The sequence below is a fragment of the Peromyscus maniculatus genome, chromosome 15, assembly GCF_049852395.1.
Source record: "Peromyscus maniculatus bairdii isolate BWxNUB_F1_BW_parent chromosome 15, HU_Pman_BW_mat_3.1, whole genome shotgun sequence".
NCBI lineage: Eukaryota > Metazoa > Chordata > Mammalia > Rodentia > Cricetidae > Peromyscus > Peromyscus maniculatus.
The window spans coordinates 38,067,494-38,091,759 of record NC_134866.1 but is presented as its reverse complement, the minus strand read 5'-3'; the positions used below and the strand labels follow the sequence as shown (position 1 = coordinate 38,091,759).

The 24,266-nt window shown below is 35.2% G+C and overlaps 1 protein-coding gene across 1 annotated transcript in view; it reads left to right on the top strand.

Moving 5' to 3' along the window:
- Hcn1 (hyperpolarization activated cyclic nucleotide gated potassium channel 1) overlaps positions 1–24,266 on the top strand; it is a 388,508-nt gene that overhangs the window by 49,260 nt on the left and 314,982 nt on the right. Inside the window, exon 2 of the mRNA XM_006983585.4 lies at positions 2,163–2,586. Within this exon, the coding sequence (XP_006983647.1) occupies positions 2,163–2,586 (424 nt within the window). The remainder of the gene's footprint in view (positions 1–2,162; positions 2,587–24,266) is intronic.

The following is a 24,266-nucleotide window of genomic DNA, read 5'->3' as shown; positions in this document are numbered from 1 at the left end:
ACATGAATAGCCCTGATAGTCCTCAAGGGGTTCTCAAACTTCACTCTGACATTTCACAATCCATCGGATTTTTTTCTCTACACTCCTGTCTTCCAAGCTCCCATCGAACAGCACATTAAGCTTTGAGCAGTCAACAGTTTTCCAGCCCAAAGCTTCAAACACTTCCACAATCCTTCCAAAAACAACATGGTCAAGTCTGTCACAATAGGTACCAATTTCTGTTCTACTTTCTACTGCTGTGATAAAACACTGGCCAAAACCAGCTTAGAGGAGGCAATGGTTTATTTCATTTTGCAGCCTACAGTCCATTGTGAAGGGAAGTCAAGGGCGGGAACTCACGTGAGGAACTGAAGAAGCAGCACTATGGAGGAATGCTGATCACTTGCTTCTTACCCATAGCTTGCTTAGCTCCCTGTCTTAAGCAACCCAGGACCAGCTATCCAGGGACTGCACAACCCCCAGTGGGCGTGACCCTCCTTCATCAATCAGTAATCAAGAAAATGCCCCACATGCTTTCCTACAGGCCAGTCTTATGGAGGCCTTTTCTCAGTTGAGGTTTCTTCTTCCCAGATAATTCTCGCTTGTGTCCAAGTTGATAAGGACACTAAGCAGCTCAAATATAAAACAAATTATCTTGGTTGACTGAAACATGAGTTTCTGCTAAACATGAAAGTTTATGTTATTAATGCAACAAAATTGCCACTGCGGAATACCTACAGTTACTAGAATCCTGTGTCTTGTTTCCAGAGACTGTTTTATTGTTATATGGTTGTGTTAGCTGACTTGTTACTCTTCCTTTTATAAGTACAGGTATACTTGACAACTCTAAATAGTCTGTTACTTAGGGAGCTAATTGTGGTGTCAGTGGCCTAAGAGAAGCTTCATGAAAATAACATTATAGTCATTTCTCATTAGTGTTCGCTATGAACACTTGAAATAAAGTTCCTCTTTTTTCTTCCAATTTTGTGCTTAATTGGTGTATTAGTTACTTTCCCTGTTGCTGTGATAAACAATGGCACAATTTCAGGAGGAAGGTTTATTTTGGTTCATAGTTTGAGAGTGTTGTCTATCACGATGAGGAATTAATGGTGGCAGGGACTCGAGGCTGCTGGTCACATTATTTCTGTGCTCAGGAAGCATAGGACAGTGAATTTTTAGTCTCCCCTCCCCTCTTTTTTTTTCTTTTTTTTCTTTTTCATTCAGCCCAGACTCTAGTTCAGGGACTGGTCACAGTGAGAGTGTCTTTCCACTTTAATTAACCCAGTATAGATAATCCCTCAAAGGCATGCCTTGTGTTTAAGCTTATCTAGATAAATCCTCAATCATTTCTATTGGTCTGTCTACCACGTGATTCTAAGTCCCATTTACTCATTGAGATTCAACTTTACAGTTGGGGTAGAAGTTCTCCAAAATACAGGTAGTAATCCCATGCACGTTCAAAATTGCCTGGAAAAGTTATTTTTGGAAGATAGTACAATATATTTTGTAAAGATGATCACTGAAATAGCATAACATTGAAATTTTAACTTGGTTCCTGCTTCAAACCTAGAAGAGACTAATTATTTTCAGCTTCAACCCTGTGTTACTATTCTTTTATTTGGAGCAAAGACAAACATAAACACTCTTTTACTCCAAAACTGCAATAAAGGTTAGAATCTATACTTGATCAAATTTGTACTCTTAGAGGTGATTTGTTATCAACAAAATTCTTAGAACTCTACCTGTTACTGCTTAATCTTTTCTATGATTGCTAAATTGACATTCAAAGTTTTTCAAAATGCCTCTAAACATTATAGCAAAGACAAGGTTTAAAGGTAGAACCTGTATTCTTGTATTTACTTACATATTATTTTGAAAAAGGTTTCTATCTATATTTAGCATCACTCATATAGGTGACTTATTTTTAGATATTTATTAGAGTTTTTGAATTTTATTTGCATAATGAATTATATTTTTTTAGAATATTAATCTTAAAGCTTTATTTTAGTAATACACCAATTTTTCTCAGAGTCAACGTTCAGTCATTTGGAAAATAATGTTTAAAAGATACATTTTTTGTCTCTTATAAATTTTGTCATATATTTTTAATAATTGTTTTCTGACAGGAAAATGGCTGATTACTTTCTACATACTAAAATGTGATTTTTTCCTATTTATTGTAGGTTTTATTGGGATTTAATAATGCTTATAATGATGGTTGGAAATTTGGTCATCATACCAGTTGGAATCACATTCTTTACAGAACAAACAACAACACCATGGATTATTTTCAATGTGGCATCAGATACCGTTTTCCTATTGGACCTAATCATGAATTTTAGGACTGGGACTGTCAATGAAGACAGCTCTGAAATCATCCTGGACCCTAAAGTAATCAAGATGAATTATTTAAAAAGCTGGTTTGTGGTTGACTTCATCTCATCAATCCCAGTGGATTATATCTTTCTTATTGTAGAGAAAGGAATGGATTCAGAAGTTTACAAGACAGCCAGAGCCCTTCGCATTGTGAGATTTACAAAAATTCTCAGTCTCTTGCGTTTATTACGCCTTTCAAGGTTAATTAGATACATACATCAGTGGGAAGAGGTAAGTCACCTGTTTTTCTTTCTTAAAGCCACTGTATCATGTGATTTTCATGACTACAATTTGAATATGTATGTGCTATGTTTAATGACTTGCATGAAATTTAAGAACAAATAATTCCCAGAGTTCTCTTTTCTGGTATTCAAGTGATATTTGGATATTTGAAAGAATTGAGCCAATTGAAACTAACTATAAAACATTCTACCCATTGAGTATATTTTAAGCAAATACACTTTAACTGACGTATTGTCATCCTAGTCACTGGAACTTCTCCCATGCCTTGGGAGATTGTTTTTATTTAAAAAGAATACATCAAATTTCTTCTTTGACAAAGATGTTTAGGGTATGATCAGTAATCTAATATATCATCATGTATAAAAAATGCTGGCATATGTTTCTAACAATATTGGAATTTCAGTGAATTTATGATTGAGGAAAATACATCTCCTTGCTTATCTTTCATTTCTATAAATTCACATTTGAGTTTAGCATACTAAGCCTGTTCATTGGTTTTTGTTGCCTACAGTTATTCATTAGTTTTCCTCCAATTAGTTCATTTCATAATAGTGAAAAAAAAACCCACCATACCTAGGAAGGAAATTACTACATAGAAAACACAAAGGAATAAATGCAGTGAATCTAGCCAATTAGACCTCTTGGCTGCTGAATAGGGCATCTGCTGTTCTTAGACAGTGGGTGGGATGCTGAAAGCGCTCTGCCAACTGACGTTTCCAAAGGTCTGAGTTAAATATACCACCATCAAGCAAATAAGGACCTCTTTCCACAGCTAGCATATTAACCTTCTTTGGCTTTTTCCTTCATAAGCATGGCTCTTTGTATTAATTATAAACTGGATTTGATTGTCTGCATAAGAACAAGAGCTCAAAAGACCTCCAGATTACCTAATGGAACACTGTAATGAAAGTCATACACTGACTCTGGATTGTTGTGTTGCTCCTACAGAAATGCCTTTTGGTATCTTAAAAGATGAATTATGGTTTTAAAGAAGTCATAAAATGCAAGTTTTATTTACTTTCTGGGCAGCTGTATCAATGTTTTTCTGTCGGCTTGTCAATGACATTTTGGTTCACAGGATTTCAGGAAATGATATGCAATAATAAAACACTGCATAATACACTGATGAAAGCCATAAAATGGATCATTCTTAAAATATGGATCTGGAATATATTTAAAAATAAATGAAGCATATTTGAGAAGATAGATTCACTTGTAACATTTCTAGCTAAACGGAAATTGATGTCCAGTTCTCAAAGCTTTTTTTTTTGCAATAATTTGAAAATAAAAATTGAAGATGATTCTTCATAATAACCAATATTTATTGGGGAGATTGTATTAATGACAAGCAGTTTTTAATTCTTTGTACAAATTTGCTCCCTGAATCTTCTCTACAACCCAAAGAGATAAATTCTATTGTTGTCGTCAATTTCAGATGATGACAAACACTCTAAGGCTCCTTGCTGGGACTCAGAGGCTGGTAAGGGGTGGAGCTGGGATTCATATGGCAATCAGACCCCAGATATAGGTCTCACTGTAGCTTGTACTCTTTTCTTTATAAACATCCCATTATACTACCATTTTTTAAAGATTGTTTATGGGACTCTACAGAGCTTTTCTTACATGAGAATGTGGTCATTGTAATATTATAAAACTGAACAGCTACTCTTAAAGCAAGGGCAAAAAAATATTTTGACATATAGTCAGTGAGAGAAAAGTCACAGATAGAGCTACCCAGTCAATTAAAAATACAGTAGGCAGTGTAACTATTTTTTAATGACTTTCAGTTTTAACCCAGTTATCCCAGGGAATGGCAGCAGGATGAACAGATGGCATTCTATCAGATAAAATGACAGAGCATGTGGTCAGAGAGGACACTCCTTAACACCGACGTTTTCTGTTCCTGGCAATAGTCACAGGCACCTAGATCTGTGTGGCACGACAGAATTTTAAAGGTGCCTGCGATGTCATTCAGAAACATTAACTGTCTGATATCATTATTGTGAAATGCAATTTAATATGCACTTAGTGAGATTTGCTAACCACATGCATTCAGGAGAGAGTTGTGAGTTGGCAAGATCTTTCTTATAAATAAATGACCTTGGTAATAAATGAATCAGAAGCTCATTTAGCTGAAGAATGTTTTCTTGGTTATATGATACACCCATATAATAATACGTATCATGAATGTTTAATGACTGATAGCAATACTCTTACTAAAGATGAAGAAATGGAATCACACTCCAGAATTTAATACAAATTCATTTATTCCACCTACACAATTCAAACTATAATCACAAAGAAACTTGAATGGCTCCCAAACTGGCATGTCTCTACCTAACTTTTATAAATGCCACCAGGGTGTGTTTACAAGTGGAAATACAAGTTAATCATCCGAAGTAGCTGTATGGGCTTTTGGATTAAGACTGCAGAGGAAGAGATGAGTTCACCCACATGTCTTTGAGTTCTGAGTGTTTTAGTACCAGGCTGGCTAATGCTAAATTCAGCAAATTTGGGGAAGTCATGTGTGAAGTCTGGAAGCTGCCACTGTTCTAAATGAATCATTCCCAAGGAAAGCAGCTGCCTGCTATAGGGAACTGTGTTCATCATTGGTGGTGCTTTTTTTCCCCACCCCCGGCCTGGATTAGTTCAACTAAAACACAACAAGAGTCTCTGAAGCCAGATAAATTAGAGAAATGTTATGAATGAGATGCAGGAAGTTTGACATTTGCCCTCTGTGGTCCATCAAGGCTACGTGTAAATGTGTAGGAGGAAACAGTTGATGAGGATGATCAATTTATAAATGCCCTAGGGTTAAGGTATCAAGGGGGAAGTTACTTTCTTAAATCAATTGTAAGATCAATGATTTAGAGTGTAAAAACCGAGCTTTTTGACACTAGGTTGAAGTTTTATATACATAATCAATGATATGGAAATCTGAACAAATTAGATAAATTAGGCTATAATTTTTTTTAGTAAGATCCTGAGCAAATGAGTTTTCCTTACTCTTGTATTTTGTTTTTTTCTTTATTAAGAAATTTTTTTTATTCATTTTACATATGTATTTTGGTTTTTAAAAGTCATTCCCCTAATTAAGCGATATTACTTTTCTTATGGTTGACTTTCAAGTATGCCAGAGTTCCATGCCTGATTGCTGTTTCATAATCTATCACAGGGGAAACAATTCTGTATGACCCTCCAAAAAGACACATATGGTGAGGAAATCCTTGAAAATTAAATGGAACATTATTAACAATTTGTGATGATCATAAACCTCTAAAGAGATAAAGACCAGATTAAAAGCTTAGCAAACAGGGGATTATTCGCTGTATAAAAGTGAAGGGTTCTCAAAACCTCAAGTGCCCTTTTATTGACCTCAGTCTTTTTGTCCAAGGGAGATGATCCTTGACCCATTTTAGAGACTTGTAAAATATTAACTGAAAGCATATGCATCACTTTGTGTGCAGTTACTATGGAATGTGACTACAATCCCAGAGCTAAGTGGGAGACTGGAACAGGAGGATGACCATGAGTTCCAGGCCAGCCTGAGCTGTGTAGTAAGATACCAGCATAGAAATAATGGAATGAAAAATAACATTTGAAGGAAATGTTTCCCTTCTATAGGAGTTATCCAATTACAGGGTTCAGTATTTCAACTAAACTAGACATTCTTTCATGGATCATGTAAAAGATGGAGTGCAATGCGTGATTGTATAGTAACCATAGCTTTCTGGTACACAGTATATTTTGTTTAGTTCTCATTTCCTCTCTCCTTAACTTCTTTTGTGTGGATTTTAGGCATATTACAATCAAGTAAATGTACTTCGAGGCAGGAAGGAAGGCTTGTAACTGAATATCTTAGGCATAGCAGTTGCAGATAGATAATTTGTTGACATGTTACAGTGTTTTTCTACTAATCAATTTTAGATTATGACATTGGATTAGAAGATTTGTCTACTATTTGTGAGCAGTAACACAGTGTTGTTAAGGAGACAGTCTTATAGGAAACTAAGACACAGTTTGGTTTCTGGTATTTGTTGATTTTAGCATGTTATTTGGTTCAGATTAAAACTTTAACTCTTGGTATATATTATCCGGCTACTAAACATTTTAATGTATTTTAAGCACGTTTGCTTTTAGAAAGCACATAAAACTTCAAGTCTTGTCACAAGCAAATAAAATGTTTGCCCAAACCTGTCCTCTACTAGAGTGTAGAGAGGTTTGCTCTTACCCATCACATCCAATCTGTATATCTTTGATGTGCCTCTGGGGCTCTGCTGCACACTGCACTCATTTCAGCCTCCTCACTTTGCACCAATATTTGCTTGTTTTTAGTTTCACTATACCTGAAAATAACAATTATCCTCATTACAATTAGGTTGCCCATGCAGCACCTCAGATTGGAAAGTCATTTTTTTCTTTGTCTGTCCTTTAAAAATTGATTCAAAATCATTTCCAGAATTTATTCTATCTGGATGCACTCAGTTGTAATAGCCAGTACTGTTATACTGATGTATTCTTCTGGCTCCGAATATTTCAGTTCATGATAGTCATGTGTGCTGTCCTTGCCTTTTCTAGACATGAACATTTAAATGGAAGAGTCACTGTCCATTTTGTCCTTGAGTCTCCTTGTGTACTAGGATAGGATCTTTTGTTTGTTTGTTTGTTTGTTTTGTTTTTTTGAGACAATGTTTCTCTGTGCAGTTTTGGTGCCTGTCCTGGATCTCACTCTGTACACCAGGCTGGCCTTGAACTCATAGAGATCCACCTAGCTCTGCCTTCTGAGTGCTGGGATGAAAGTCATACACCACCAACACCCAGCTGGATCTTAAACACAATATATTATCAGGGCATGCAATCTGTTACCCACATGATAATTTAGGTGCTAAATCCATTAAATGTATAAATAACATGCATTTTTTTATGCTGAAGCATTTTAAAGTAGTGTTTACTTCTAGATAGGTAACACATACAAACACAAAGCAGATACAGCTTTGTAGGAAAAGCAGACAAGCATGTGAGTACATAATCATAGATGATATGGTAAGTAATGACCTGAAAGAGGAAGTGAACAATCATTTCTACTCTGCACAAAGAAGCTTTGCAAGATGCTTGAACTGGGTTTGAAGCTGGAGTCAGGACCATCCACCTGTACTACTGGGCTCCTGGAGTATAGCATCAAAATGAAGACATAATGCATAGGCTGCCTAGCAGAGAGACTGTGCATCTCCAGAGAGAGCTTGAAAGCATAGACTGGAATTCCTGTTAATACTGAACTAAGTAAGATATTGTCAAAACAGTTTAGGCAGGAAACTTACATCTTATTAGTTTGGCAGAGTTCAGGAGGATGGAGGCTGCTCAAGAGAGAGTCAACACCAATAATAAAGGGAGAGCTTTATCCCTGACTTGCAGTGCTCTGTGTACAGCTGCACCAGGCAGGATTCATTTTTGATTAGCTAAAGGGCACATATTAGCCAAGTATTCTTGTCCTTAAAATATGTGTAGCAATGAATATAAGTCTAGGAAGGACATTTTTTAGTGTTTTATTATTAAATGTCAATTGTGTTCATGATTTATTTTTAGGAGTTAGGTATAGAATGGATTACATGTTACAAAATTGGTGTATTTGGTTGTTTATACCAAATGTCCTTTGTTTTCTATTCAATCTAGGGGAAGTCATATATAAGGGACTTATTATGTCTATATATGCATAATAGCATACTTAGGTTTAAATGATGTGAGTCTTATGAAACATTTTTGAAATATTTTAATTTGATTTATGTTTATTATATCCATAAGCATAAGATTCTCAATTACATCATTCTCTGGGTAGTGTATCTTCTAAGGCATTTTTATATGTGTGGGGAAGTCTCCGTTTTTTGCAGTAAGTATTTATTCTGCTAAAGACCACTAGGTGTCCCCTATCAGTTATGTTACTTCAGGGTTCTAGATTCTTAAATAATAAAACCATTTCTTGTGAAAATACTCATTTACACTATCGGAATCACTGAGCTGATTGGCTTAAGTAGTTCTATAAAAAATTAATTATCCTGTGTATTCAGCCACGCACAACATCACTTGAGACTAAGTAAAGAGTGTTAAGTTACGTTTTAAAGTAATTATACTTTGAGAGAACTGATTTCAGTATCATATTGTATGTTTTTAATGTGCATTTTAGTAGATAACCTAAAATTCTAAATTAAGATTTTTATGAGTGTTATTATGGAGAACATGCTAGATCAAGATGAACATGGTATGTGTTGATTTTCATAGCTGTGTGTTTGAATTGACACACCTATTTTGTGAATAATCTTTGGTCAGTGACCCACAGATTTGTCCAATTCCAAATGGTTCCCACATGGAAGAAACACTTTCTGTATATATTGTTTCATTTGTATGGGTGTTTGCCTGCATGCATGTTTGTGCACCATATATGCATGCACTTGATTGCTTCTGAGGCTGGAAGAAGACATAGGATCCCTGGAACTGGAGATAAAGACAATTGTCCACTGCAATGTGGGTTCTGGGAATTGAACCAAGATCTTCTGGAAGAGCAGCCAGTGCTCTCAACTGCTGAGCCATCTCTCCAGCCTCAGAAAACTCTAATTTATATAAGAGTGTAAGATCAAATTTGAAATTTTCTGCCTTCTTAGTTCATTATCAAAACATATCCAACTTCTTAGCAATTATATACATGGTGGTCCAGTCAGTATTGTTTTGCATATTTTTCTGTACTTCAATGCTTAGCCATCAGTAATTATCGTATAAAGCATATTCAAAGTATCAGAATTGTACCATGGACATACATCTGAGTGTTATCTCCACAAAGATTTGTCATGCCCTCAAGCTAGTGTGTTCATTTTTCCTTCTCACCTCCCCCTTCACCCTTGTTTCCTGTTAATGTTGGGAGTCTAAGAGAGATCCTTTGTTTTCCACTTTTTTTCAGTCTCTGTACCCAACAGTCAAGTTCTGTATATCCTACTTGAATGTGCTTGGAATCCTTTCACTACTTGATCTTAGTGCCTTCCTATTACAAGCCAAATTCAGTTTTCTTTCACTCGTATTTCTAGAATAGGCTCATAACTGTATTATACAGTTCATCCTTGTTTGTCCTTCAGTTGACTGAAAAGTGCTATTTTTTCAGAATAAATATTGTATAATGCATCTACTAGAAACATTTCTACAACTTTTCATGATCTTTGGGATAAAACATAATATTGAAGATCTTTTGAAATCCAGTTCTACCCAAATTCAATTCAGCCTAGGATATTGTGCCTATTAATCCTCAACAATGGTGAACTTCTTTAGGTATCCAGAGAATATATATTTGTATATATTATTCATTTTTTACCTTCCTAGAATTTGTTTCATCAACTTCAGCTAATATGTCATTTTGAAGATTTCATACATATGTATGTATCATTTTTACATAATTTTTATCTCTCCCTCTCCCTGTACAATTTCTCCCATGTCTACCTACATTCTTTCAAATGTATGGCCTTTTCTTCTTAAGTTATTATCGTCATACAAACATATACAGCAGAGATCATTACAGAAATACATAAATCTAATTTAAAGTGTAGTGAACAACTAATCGTGATGGTGCTCAAGCCCAATGATACATCTGTAAATTAACATCTGGGCCTAAGGCTCAGTGAATATTGAGTAAGAATGGGCCAAGCAATTGGAAGGACCACAGGACCCGAACACCTTTTGCAAGACAGTGTCTTCCACCTAGGACAGGGAATTTGTACCCATGAAATCTCAGCAACGTGTTTCCCCTAATCAAACCACAATTTAATGTGAACATCACTTCCTTGAGGTTGAATTAAATATTCTCTCAAAGTTGGTCACATCTATGAAGGGTTTGGCCAAGTCCTTGTGATTTTGCTTTATTATACTCATCCCTTTTCTAACTTTTCAAACTATAATTTTTCCAGCTATCTATTATAACTCCAGAAAGTGGAAAAATGGCTTTCCTGTATCTTCAGCTCTTGGTATAAGCATCAGACATAACAGTGCATAAATTCCTTCTTGATGAGTTATATTATACCCTCATGAGAACTTCAGTTCTATTATACAGGAAAGGCAACTATGTAGACATTGAAAACAATAGAGAGAGCCTTGTGTGCAGTACTAGCCAGTTTATGGTATAGGTAATAAAAGCAGAAAAAAGAGACATTGTTTAGAAGTATGAGGTAAGGGGCTCCAAGAGAATGAGTGTAAAATGTATCCATTTTCAAACTAATAATTGTCTTTCTACATGTCAATCCAGGGAAATATTTCGAGATGTTGGAAATCATTGTAAGGATCAATCATGAGCATGTTGATCATGTGACACAGGGGATAATTATAGCTTTACTGCTTGTCTTAGGGTTTTTATTACCATGAAGAGATACCATGACCATGGCAACTCTTACAAGGAAAACATTTACTTGAGGTGATGGCTTATAGTTTCAGAGGTTCAGTCCATTATCATCATGGTGGGGAGCTAGAGGAATAGCTGAGAGTCCTACATCTTACAGGCAACAGGAAATCAACTGAAAGTCACATTGAGGGAAGCTTGAGGAAAAGAGATCTATCTTAAAGCCTGCCCCCACAGTGACATACTTCTTCCAACATGGCACACTTCCTAATAGTGCTACTCCCTTTGGGGGCCATTTTCTTTCAAATCACCACACTGCTCAATTTCATAGGATTGTTTTAAGGAATTATTATTGTTGAAAACACTTTGGAAGCAAAGTTTGTAGACATGTAGTTTATTATTTATTATACATGTTTCTTTGTATTTAAAACTTGAAGAAACTTTTTAAATAAAAGAGCTTCAATTTGATCTTTTATTGTACCTGTTTTCCTTTCAAACACTGGGAACACTATAACGCAATTATGCATTACTTCTGCCCTAAATATACCAAGTTAAGAACTGAAGTAGTTCACGAATATGGCTAATCGAGGACAACAATACTTAGCTTCACATTCCCCCAATGTTTCTGATAAGTGTCTTACACTGTTCTCTGTTGTGCATGCACACATAATATATATTTTGATAGCTGCTAGTTTGAATTCATCCACTGTGCTCTTAGAACGAACATTTGCATGCTGATGCTTTGTGAATGCTGGAAATATAGTTTGCAATGTGTATCTAACTGGAAGTTTTCTTTTGCTGCCAGAGTGTTTAATTGTATGCATGTGTTACATCAATTATGCAAGTAATTACACAGAGGAACAGATCATTTTGGTGGGTCTTACACCTGGCACACCTGTCTTCAAACAAGAAAGATGTGATGAGACATGACTTGGATACAAATGAAACAGTGGCACTCATTATTGAAAATAATGAGAAGAAGTGAAAAAAATCTTGATAGGAAATCTTAAATATATTTTAATAGTTCCTTTATCTACTCTTAATGGAAAAGTCTATGCTTTTCATTGATAGTTTCTCACAAAGCAGTCTCACCTTTTTGTGATACATTGTTGAAACTACTTGTGTTCATTTGAAATAGTTGATTCCATATTTAAAAGAGTGAGGCAGAATGTTTGAAATATATTAGAGATAATCAGGGAAAGTTGCTTTAAGACTTATTATAACAATTATGAGAATGTTAGAATAAAGAAAACCATGGTCTCTCAATTGCACTGGGTAATGACTGAGAAAGTCTTCCTTCAGCTTTGCTTTCTTGCTGATGTATGCACTTTGGATTTTGTATTGGAGGAATCATGTCTCAGTGTGAAAAGGAAGTGCATTTGGCTGGTTATATAATTCTGATGGCTATTTTGAGTTTAAGTCTGCCATTTAGGCCAGTTGAGTTTTTTTTTCTGTATATATATTTTTTCTTATTGAATCCTAAAATGGAAGATACTGAGTCAGGATTCTGGGGATCTGGAGTCCTCCTGATGACAGTTGTGTAGCAAAAGAATAGTAGCTGTTCTGAGGCAATCTTTCTAACAGAGGAGTGACATTAAGAGTTTGTTATTGAGTATGGTAGTGGGTGGGGATATCTACAATAACATGGCATAATTTTAATTTACTTTTTTGCATCAGTATGACTGCAAAGATGTAAATGAGCAAATATTATATTATCAAAGAAATTCAGAGTTTGGAAATGTGAATTAATAAGTCCCTTGTATGCAAGCCCCTTCCAGATAATATTTTCTTAATTTTATAATATGAACAATGGCGTATACTTGGATTGTATGGTTGTTTTAACAATTAAAGAGATAATTCACAGGAAAGTGGTTTATAAGACTCTAATACTGAACATGTAAAGATCATATTGATATCAGTGTGTCAAATCAATGTATTGATTCTTTACTGAATCTGGGAAAAATGGAATTTTACATTTGTAGTATTCTTGGTTATACCTGAGAATGAAGACTAGGATTGTGTTCATCTGTGCTCTGCAATTTCGAACACAGGAGCTGTCACTTCTGCATTATACCTAGCAGTGATGATGGAGCAATCAACTAACTTATTTTGTGGGAAGATGACAAGTTCTTGGTACATGAAGTAGTCCTCTGTTGTGTGCAATGCATGTTTGTGATACTAAAAACAAGGATATCTATTTAGTTCTCTTCATTCCATTCTACTGTCAATGAGCCAGCACTGGATGACCTTAAGTGCATAGGTTTCAACTATAGTGTGCAATTTAAAAGATCTTCCCTATTTTTTATCTAACCTGACACCCAGAAACATATAGCTTAAAAATGTTCAATCTGATCATTAACACTCCATTTATTCCTGTATACAATTATTATGGATGTAAGTGAATTTTGTAATAACAGTTATTTCCAGTGGATGCAGTACAGTGTATTGGGAAAATTACTGAAGAATTTCTAGCTTGTGGAATCTTATGATCACAGGAATTTTTTACTCTAGAATACTATCAGAATGTGTATAGCCTCAAAGTAGTATATGTTTTCACTGACTGCAAGATCATATTACAAATAATATATTCTTAAAGTTCTGAGTGACTAGGTTCCTGCTCTCAGATATTTCTCTGGAATTGTGACAATATAGTCTGCAATTACACCTATAAAGCCTCACATATACTTTGAGACATTGATAGATATCTTATTAGGTTTCTGGTTGACAGGCATCTAAGAAATTATTCTTTATACAAATTGGATAGGTGCATGAATGTGAGTGTCACAATGTGAAAGAGGGAATATGTATGACATGGATGTTCTCTCAAGATCTATAATATATTGGTGACTTGCAGAGGAGGCAGGAAGAAGCAGCAATGAATTTTCAAAAATGTATTTCACAGTCTTGCAAACCTCCATTTGTTTCTTCATTACCAGTATTTGCCTGCTGTTGAAGACAAATATTTCAGTGATTCTAAATGTCTTTGAGAATTTTACTGAAGAAATTATCTACCTCCTTCCCATTTAGTTGAGTCATTATTTGGAATTTACCATCAATCTCCCAAGGTTTGAAATTATAAGATAAATCTTAAGCTTTAGAAGAAAAAAACAAAAATCAGTGAATATTTGTTCCAACAAAGTGCTATGAGTTTTGACAGAATTTTCTGTAGCAGCAAATTTCTTAACTCTGATTTTATGAGACCTACTTAAACATTGTCTATAGACTATATAAGAGATATGCTAAAATAGAATGTTCTCTGTCACACACCGTCTCTCCCCCCTTTTTCCTAGAGTATGAATACTATTTCAAGAGACACCTATGGAGAACATGTATTACAAATACTTAAGTGAACAGTAAGGAAAGATCAATAGATACCATAAAATAACTATTCAGGGATATGAAGAAATATAAGCAAATGATTTACTCAGTATTTATAAACATCATTCCCATTCAAAGTGAGTCAGTTGTCTTCACATTTACACTGGAGTATATTACACTACCCACTATCCTTGTACCATTGACTCTTTTCCTGCTTGAAGTCATTTCTCACATCTTTGGCTGTCATTGCAATTGCTGAAGCTATTCCAAGAAGAATCCATATGTTAATAAATTCCACCAGCAAAACCATTGCATTCTTTACAAATATGAAAGACTTATTTTGAAACATTTCTTTGGTGGTGAACCTGTTTATTAATGTTCATTTTTTGTTACTGCTGTTGTTATTTTTTAGGGTTAAGAGAAACATCAGGTAGTGAAATTACCCACAGCCTTAGGTTGGCAGCAATAAGGAATTTTCCAAGATATAAGAGATCAGAGGACTCTATACCTGATCACCACCCTTGACAAGACTGGGTTTAGTTCTGTTTTGTTTAGTTTTCATCACCTTTATCTCTATGTAAGCAGAGTTTTGTCATTGTCTTCTTTCTCAGTCATTGAGAAGATTTCTAACAAAGTGTCAGCAAAGTATTGATTATTAATTCTAAGATAATTATTAGAAAACAAATGGATATTCTTTATTACACACACACACAAACACACACAAAATGAAGCATATACATAGCATGTAGAAAATTCTATTTTAGGACCCAAAGTAAAATAGACTTCATTATTCCTTGAACTGATAAATGGAGTATTAAAAGACACAGTGTAACTTGTCCTTTTGGTCAGAGAGCCATTGTCTTATTTTTTATTTAATTATTTTGTCAGGATCATTTCTACCTTCCAATGCAGAAAATAATAACACTTGTATGAGAAAAAAAAGTGGTGATAGGAAGGTGATTAAATTAAAAAGCAGACAAGTGTTTGGACAGAACAATGGTGTTGCTGCTGAGCCCAAGGATCTGGATCCTACCCCCACGACACATACGGGAGAGCGGACAGACTCCCCTGGTTGTCATCCAGCCTCCACGCAGTGTTGTCGGACTTAGGTGTCTTCTGCTTTCCTGCCAGCTATAGATAACTAAAATTTTAAAATTAAACAAATCTCATTAAATTTAAGACAAAGTAGTTCCAAGTTGGTAGAATATCTGGCTTAATTTATAGGCTCAAACATACCCAGGATAATTAGTTGCCTTTTTACCTTTAAAAAGTTTTTTAGATAGTAATTTACCTTTATACCTCTAATAAATCTTTAGGTGATAATTTACTTTGTTGAGCCATTTTATGTCATATAAATATGAACATTTCAGGTTAAAAATACAACAAAGTACTGTAGTCATACAACATTTATACTATAAATATTTTCTTCTAAATTATACTATAAATGTTTCCTAAAGGAAAAGATAATCCAAACAAATTTTCCTAATAAAATAATCACAACAGTTTCTTTTAGCTCAGTTATGGAAAGATGTTCCTATTACAGCTCATTGTTATGGAGATGTCCTTGAAGTGGAGTGATGCTTGTTGTCATAGGGTTTCTATTGTTGTGAAGAGACACCACCACCATGGAAACTCATAAAGGAAAACATTTAATAGAGGTGGCTTACATTTTCAGAGGTTCAGTCCATTATACTCATGGCAGGGAGCATGGTAGCTTACAGGCAGATGTGGTACTGGAGAAGCAGCCTGGAGTCCTACATCTTGTAGGCAACAGGAAGTTGACTGACACACTGGGCAGTATCCTGAGCATAGGAAACCTCAAAGCCTGTTCCCATGGTGACACACTTCCTCTAACAAGTCTATACCTACTCTAACGAAGCCACACCTCCTAATATGGCCATTCACTATGAGCTTATGGGGGCCAATTACATTCCAACTACCACAGTTGTCTTGGAGTATTTCTCTCTTGCTCCATCTTGATCAATGTTCTTCTCTGTGTGATCTGTAAGTCATTAATTGTTTTCTGGAACCCATACCCCCACACACTTTAGTAGTTTTACACTTGCTAAATGGCTTTTCATAGCAAAGATCTATATTTTACCTCCACTTCACAGCCATCATGGGTAAACCAGAAATCCTGGATGTAGACCATCTCACCTGGATATAGACTGACTAGGTGATAAGCACCTTCCTTTATCACCATTGCTAATCCTCTGACAGAAAGAGGGAAAGTTCTTAAGGATCTTGATGGAAAATTGCATGATGTCTCATTTCTTGTAACTATGACCGAAATTTGTCACATGGCCTCATGCATGCTCAGGAAAGTCAAAAAGAACCATTTTGCCATTTACCTTGAAGGACAAAACTAGCTTTTTGCTTCATAGCACTGTCTAAGTAGTTGGAATAGGTATATAAAATAGAATTTAATATAAGACATTCCCTAACAGATTTACCCATATCTCCCCACCCATTTCATATCCTTTGCTGGGAGAAAAAAGACAGTCCAGTGAGTTCAGTTTTTGCTGCTTGAATGCTTTGGTGTGTGGTGCTTCACCCTGGAAGGTGTGTGGTCTGCCTACTCAGGGTCACACCCATAAAGAAAACAGATTCAATTCCCAGTAGTTTCTGAGCTTGGAATAGGATTTTTTGACTATTCCTGATCCAAGCTGGGATGTGTGTATGACCTTTTGTGCAGGTCTTGTGTATACTGTGACAATTGCCGAGAGTTCTTATGTACAACCACCCTGTTGTGTCTGGAAACCATCGTTTCATTGTAATAAACTGCTGTCTCTTGTTCTTGACATCCCAGGTATGGCTTAGTATTTCAAGGACTGTCACTCATTGCATAATATCCAGCTGTGGGTTTCGGTATTTGTTCCCATCTGCTATAGGAGTAAGCTTCTCTGATGGTGGCTGAGCAAGGCATTGATAGGAGTACAGCACAATGTCATTAGGATTCATTTTATTGCTACACTTTTTTGTTTGTTTCTTTGTTCAGAACAGTAGTATTTAGTTTTACCCCAGATCCTTGGGCTATCTAGTCTCAGGTTTTTGGTCCCAATGGAATATTTCTTAAGCAAAATGGCATATAAGGTTGTTTACAAGAAACTTAGGACCATGTAGCTTCGGTAAATAGAGATGTGGCTGGAGAGGTAAAGTGGTGTTTTGAAACTCCAATTAAAGACTTTCTATCAAAGACAATAGAAAACTGTTGAAGATCTTAGACAATAACATGCAGCTTGGATAAACAGAGATGTGGTGACAAAAATAAATTGTTCTTTTGAAAGTCAGGATAAAGACTTTACACTGAAGACAATAGAAGCCCTTTAAAGATTTTAGGCACCAACATTAGGCAATGTTCATTAAATGTACAGTATTTACTATGGAGCCACATGCTATTTTTAGCACTTAAAGTATTGGTATAATTAAGTGTTCCTGCAGCCAGAAGTTTGTCAAATTATTTCCACAAACAAACGAAAAAGCTGAAGGCCAGGGAGATAAACAACTTGTCTAAATTTCACAGCTAGTATATGACAACAGCAGGATTCAAGTTTATATATAACCTGTATACCTTAGTCTGAATTTTTTGTGCATGTTATTAGTGTGTGTGTATGCATGTGAATATACATGCTTGTGTGTGTGTGTGTGTGTGTGTGTGAGAGAGAGAGAGAGAGAGAGAGAGAGAGAGAGAGAGAGAGAGAGAGAGAGAGAGAGAGAGAGAGAGAGAGTTCATCTTTAGGCCAGAGATCAAACTTCTGGGCTCTTCATTACTATATGCTCTGACTTTTTTTTTTAAAGCAGGGTTTTTCCCTGGAATCTGGAGATTGCTGATTAGGAAAGGATAGTTGGAAAGGAAACCGTGGGGATCTGCCTGCCCCTTTCTCCAATATGTTTCATCACATCTAGTGTTTTTATGAGAGCACTGGGCACTGAATTCAAGTCTTCCTTTTCACAGCAAGCACGTTACTAAGCTGTCACCATGGAACCCAAAGTCTTAATGAGTAGTTACGCTGTCACTTTCTCTGCTTAAATAGTATGCATATAGTTTGAGATGGAGGCAGATTAGATTTAAGACAAAATCACTACTAGGTACCATACGCCATAATTTAAGCAAGAGAAAACTCATTTGAATGTTAATGGTAGTCTATAATGTAACCTTTTTTCTAAGCCCAAAGGGAGTTTAGAAGGCTGATGGGCATTCCTGTGAGACCTGGCCCTTGTGCTTCATGACTCCCTTAGGGCTGCCTCCTGGATACATAAACCAGTCTTTATCTACTATAATTTTTCAAGTGAGCTCAATCTTAATAGGATTATAAATAACTCAACTAATGGAAACACTAATTTCCAAGCTTCAAAACACCAGATTTAATGTGAGTTTAATAATATATTAATTGTGGATGAACGTTTGCATAATTTAATTTCCTAGTTTCCACACTAAGATCTTTCCCAATCAAATGGAGAACAATGTTATGAATATGTGATATAATTAGAATAATTCTTTTACAAAGGATATTTATTATACTTGAAATCTTGAGAACACTTTAAGTGCAAACATTTAACCACCATACCTTAAGTATGGATCACAATATTTTCATTATCCTTTGAGTATATTACTTTTATCTGGACTTTATTTTTCAAACAATTCATACTTGAAAAGTACTTAAAAATCAAGCACTTATTTTTCTTTAATAATTATTTTTGTACCACTATTATATCCTCAATCATCTTTAAATGTTGTGCCTTACTCCAGTAGACATAAATTTATTTTATTGCCTATAATATAGCTTAGAGAGTATTCTGTACTCACTTAAAATATTCTTTATGTTATTACTGGTTTAATATTCTACAATGGACAATTAGGTCAAAGTCAATTAACAACGTTTTTTGTTATGTCTGTAATTACAGTATTCTACAACCCTACTGATTTTTGTGATTGCTTATGTTGGCACTTCTTCGAGATGGTTCTGAATACACTCAACCAAAGTTTGGACTGCTCCATCTCTCCTATCAATTCTATTGGTTTTCACAGAATTTTCTTTACAGTTAGCTTTATGCAGGATTGCTACATTCTCTCAGAGGACCACTCCCCTTAAAGTATCACATGACCCTCATTATAGCTTACTAATCATTATGTGATTTATATTTTCTTATATTTGACTTCCAGTCTTTCACTTTAAAATGAATTTCTTATAGACAGCATCCATTTGAGTCTTCATTTAACTGTCCTTTTATTTTTCTATTCTTACTTGATTTTAATTTAATAATTTGATACTTTTTATGATTGCTTTTTATCTTTTCAATTTCCTTAGAAACTGTGCTTCATTATTTTCCCCAACACTTACTCCAGATTTCAAATGTTCATCTTTGTTTTTTATCACCGTCTACCTATTTACCTTCAATCAATGTTGCATTGGTTCACGTATCCTGTACAGAAGATCTTGCAGTTTATTTCCATAGTTTTCCTCCAGCTATTGTCCTACATTATTTTATACATCATTAATATGTTCTGCAATTTTAAAAGTATCTCTCTGCCTTATATTTTAAATTCTTCTTTAAACATTAAAATATGCATTTGTATATAATTTCTGCTGCATCTTATTTATTTGTGTAGATCCAAACTTCCATTTGATCCCATTTTATCTTCAGATTCTCTCTCTCTCTCTCTCTCTCTCTCTCTCTCTCTCTCTCTCTCTCTCTCTCTCTCTCACACACACACACACACACACACACACACAGTTGTGTATCTACCTCTCTATATATATATTCTCTATATATGGAACCCTATTTATTGATCTATGTCTGTGTAATTTTTTCCTCACAGATTTCAACTACTTTATTCTTCTTATCTCCAAACCCCACTGCTCAACTCAGCTTGACAGTAGGCTCTGTTCTTTTTTTATTTTTCACTGCCTTAATCTGCAAATTCCCTTTGGTAGGACTCTAATACTAATTCTGATGGATTTTTGTTCAAAGATGACTGTGAGCCCAAAAGGAGAATGTTCTAGGTGTTTTGTCAGATTTGGTAATTAAGAGGTAAATCTTCCTTCTGTTCCAACAACACACTCAGAAATAGAATGTTGCACATTGTTTCAAAACTGAGAACCATATTTCAGAGAGATTTCCAACTCAGAATTGGTGATGATATAATTTTAAAAGAAAGGCAATGGTAATTTTTACAACTTACATTGCCCAATAACAATTTATAAGTCCCAGTGTGTTTTTAGTGGAACAATATTATTATAGGACATATTTTTTATGCCATTATATTTAAATCAACAGTTTAGACAAACCAAGTAAAAATGCTAATCACTGGAAACTTTATCAAAGAAAAAAGAAGCTTATTAAAGTGACCTTCTGTGCTTAAACACACGCTTCACCAGCTGACTGTGGGTAACATCAAAACCATTGACCATTCCAGATACTTTGTTATATTCTTAGTGTCTGCCCTCATGAGTCTCAGTAACTTGGATTACTTTTACCAACTGATTCTGTTACGTGAGTAGTTCATATGGGAAACATCAGGCCATATGCCTTTTGTGAATAATGGATTTTTTAAAATAACTCTTGGTCACGAGAGGAAAGAATGCTTGGGCCTTGTTTCAGCTTGGACATTCTGAAATGGACAAAGGAAAAGTTCATATTTTTTTCTCCCAATGATACAAAACTTACTCAGTTATATTGATTCAGATTCCAACTTTTTTTTTTCTGATAGAAAACAGTGCATCTTAATTACTTGCTAGAGAGATAGTACTCTAACAGTGAGGAAAGGTCTGTAAGATAGAATGACAATCTTGAATGAACATTTTTTTTATTCGTTCAAAAAATCTGGCATTCATAAAACAGTCTTATACTGAATTAGTAAAGTGGTAACTAAGTTTTCCTCCAAGATCCATGATTTCACTATCCCTGAGAAGTTGGCTAGGTGTTCAGTCAAGTCATGATTTCTCTCTTGTTGAGTGGGTCTTAAGTCCAATTATAGAGATGTTGGTTACTGCCAAGTTGTGCATGCCACTATTGTGCCCTTAGCAGTATTTAACTATGCTTCTTGTTGTTGTGATTCATAAGAATAATACCATATGGTCAACCCTTAAAACATGTACATACAGGCAACATTATTCTGGTTGAACAGGTTGTATTTATGTGTGTATATATTATACATACACACACACATACATACATACATACATACACATATATATCTATGTGTGTGAATGTGTGTGTAACAGCAGTTAAAGGGAAAAGAAGCCATGAATTAGAAGGAAAACAAGAAGGGGTATATGGGAGAGTTTGGAGAGAAGAAAGGAAAGGGAGAAATTATGTAATTATATTATAACTGCAAAAATAAAAGAATTAAAAAAATATTCTACATTTTTCTTTGCAACTTATAACCCCTTTTCTCAACAGACAGGAGCTAGCTAGTTCCAATCTGGGTTTCAATCAAGTGGAGCTGTCATTATTATCAGACTATAATAAAATGGACTCATTCTTAGTCATGTTCAAAATATGACCTTTCACTTTTGTAAACAGATTTGGCATATTTTCTTACATTTGACATGGTTATTGTCTTCTAGAATGGCAAGGTTTTAAGACTATATTTGTTTCCAACAACAAATTATGAAAAAAATAAATATAGAGAGAGCTGAATAGGCTTTAACATGAGTAGAATTAGTTTCGGTGCCTAGCTTATAGATTTAAGTTTTACTAACTTTTCTATAAGGCTTTTTTAATCCCTGTATGAATCTGTCACTTTCCTTACCTGTATTTCAAAGTAAACAGAAGAATGCAATCTTCTCTCCTCTCAGTCAGTTGCTTAATACATGCTCCATGCTTAAGCTCTCATTGTTGTACACACACTACAACATACTTTTTTGAAAAAGTGCAATACAGCAACCATGTAACTTATGATAATTCGAGCATTAAGTGACCTTGGGAATCTATAACCTAAGGGTTGTTAGTTCTTAAAATGATTATATGTCTGTAGAGATTATCAGATTTTCCTCTTCTGTTTCTACTTCCCTTCATCTTTAGTCATTCTTTTGATCACCTTAGTGAAAGTGTTCTTGAACTGGGAGACTTGTAGCTTCATTCCTCTGGTCTTGATCTTGTTACCTCTGAGAAGAGCAGGTTTAACGGAGTTGCCCTCAGTGGCTTTTCCAGGATTAAGACCACACCTGTCTCATCCTCTTGCTAATTATTTTGGTGCCCCACATCCTGAGTTGGGAAAGCGAATAATTTGGCAATCTTCCAAATTGCTACTCTTTAAAAACTACATTTCCACCATATTCAGTAGTGATGAGTGAAGATCACTTTTCTAGGACCAAACATTCAACCTGTAAATCCTTCTTAGGATACGTGTCTATTTACTTCAGTGTCTGAACATTTTCAGAAAAGTGTTCCTCTATTTTCTGTACCTTTTGATCTATGTTTATGTTCTCCTTTGGGATCTTTTTCTCAAAGTAGGTAGTTTCTTAAGAGCCTCATGAGAAAGATTTTTAATTTTTTAATTATAAAGGAGCTATCACCAGGGCTATGTACCAATAGACTGTCTCAAAGAACAACAAACAAAACAAACAAAGAGAAAAAAAAAAGAAAAAGAAATGTAGCAATTTCCCCCATTAATGGTCTAGGGCTTGCATTATTCATGTTAATGTTTCTGATCATCTGGGCACATGACCATGAAAATACTAAGTGATCTTAGGAAAACACTAACTGGTTTTTTTTTTTTTTTTTTTTTTTGTTTTTTGTTTGTTTCATTTGCAACCTTCAACCCCATATTCCTGTGACTTTGAATTTATAAAGCCTAACGTGTTTCACCAAGTAAAGAACCATATTAGAAAAACAGGAGTTGTTGCCCTTTAGTGCAGATGTGTGACCCCCGTGTGTCAGGGCTTCTACTGGATAGGGCTGATGGACAAGCTCTCCTTTGGTCATTCTCTGCTCTGGTGTTCAATCTGTACATTATTCATTAGAATTTCCTTCATAAATAAAATATTTTCTTTTGAAAGCATATACAGGTTCCAAAGACTATATGTCAGTTTTAAAAAAAGTTTCTGTATTTTTTGAAATCATAATATAATCACATCATTTCCTCCTTCCAGTTCCTCTCGCCAAGTACTTTTATATAACCCTCCTTGCTCTAGTTCAAATTCATGGCCTAATTTTTCATTAATTGCTGTTACATACATGTAAGTAACACACACACAAATGCACACACACACACACACACTCCTAATTTGTTTTTGCTTTACATAGTGCTAAGGGATAAATCCCAGGTCTTGTGAATACTGCATGCATACTCAACAGCTAAACTACATTCCTAGGCCTGGGTTAACACTTTTCATTTGGACAATAAATAACTTTAAAACTGTGCCATAGTCTATCAGTGAGAAAACTCTCTCTGGCAGCAGCTGAGGCAGAGAGGAGCATTTGGCCTGCAGTTCCGTGTGAGGCAAATCAGCATGAGAATGAGCGTGAACATTCCACCTCTTTGCAGGATGGAAACACATCCCCTTCCCACATCTAGATCACTCCATGGAAAACCTTACAAGTGTAGTAAAGGAGCCGTCTCTGCCATTCAGAGCTGAAAACTTACAGGTGACGTGGAATGCAAATGTCTGCGTTTGCGATTCACATTTTTGTGTCAGTTACCAGCAAGAGACCTGTCAGCTGGGTAGAAAGAACAAGATAAAATCAGAATTCCCAGAATTACAGAATTGCATTCTTTCCTGCCTGGAGGCATAACCTTCTGATTTGGCGTTACCTCTGAGCAGTTCATCTTTTAGAAATATATTTAGCGTAGAATTATTATAGGCAAGCGAATGCATCCATATAGTATCTATTTATATAATCCTCGCCTTTTCTGCAACATTTTTGTTATATTTTTTCCTAAACTGAACCCGTAATCCTGAATATTCTGACTATTAACTCCTAGTAGCTTAGAATAAAGTCTGAATGTCTTAATATGAGGAAGACCTGGAACTGTTTG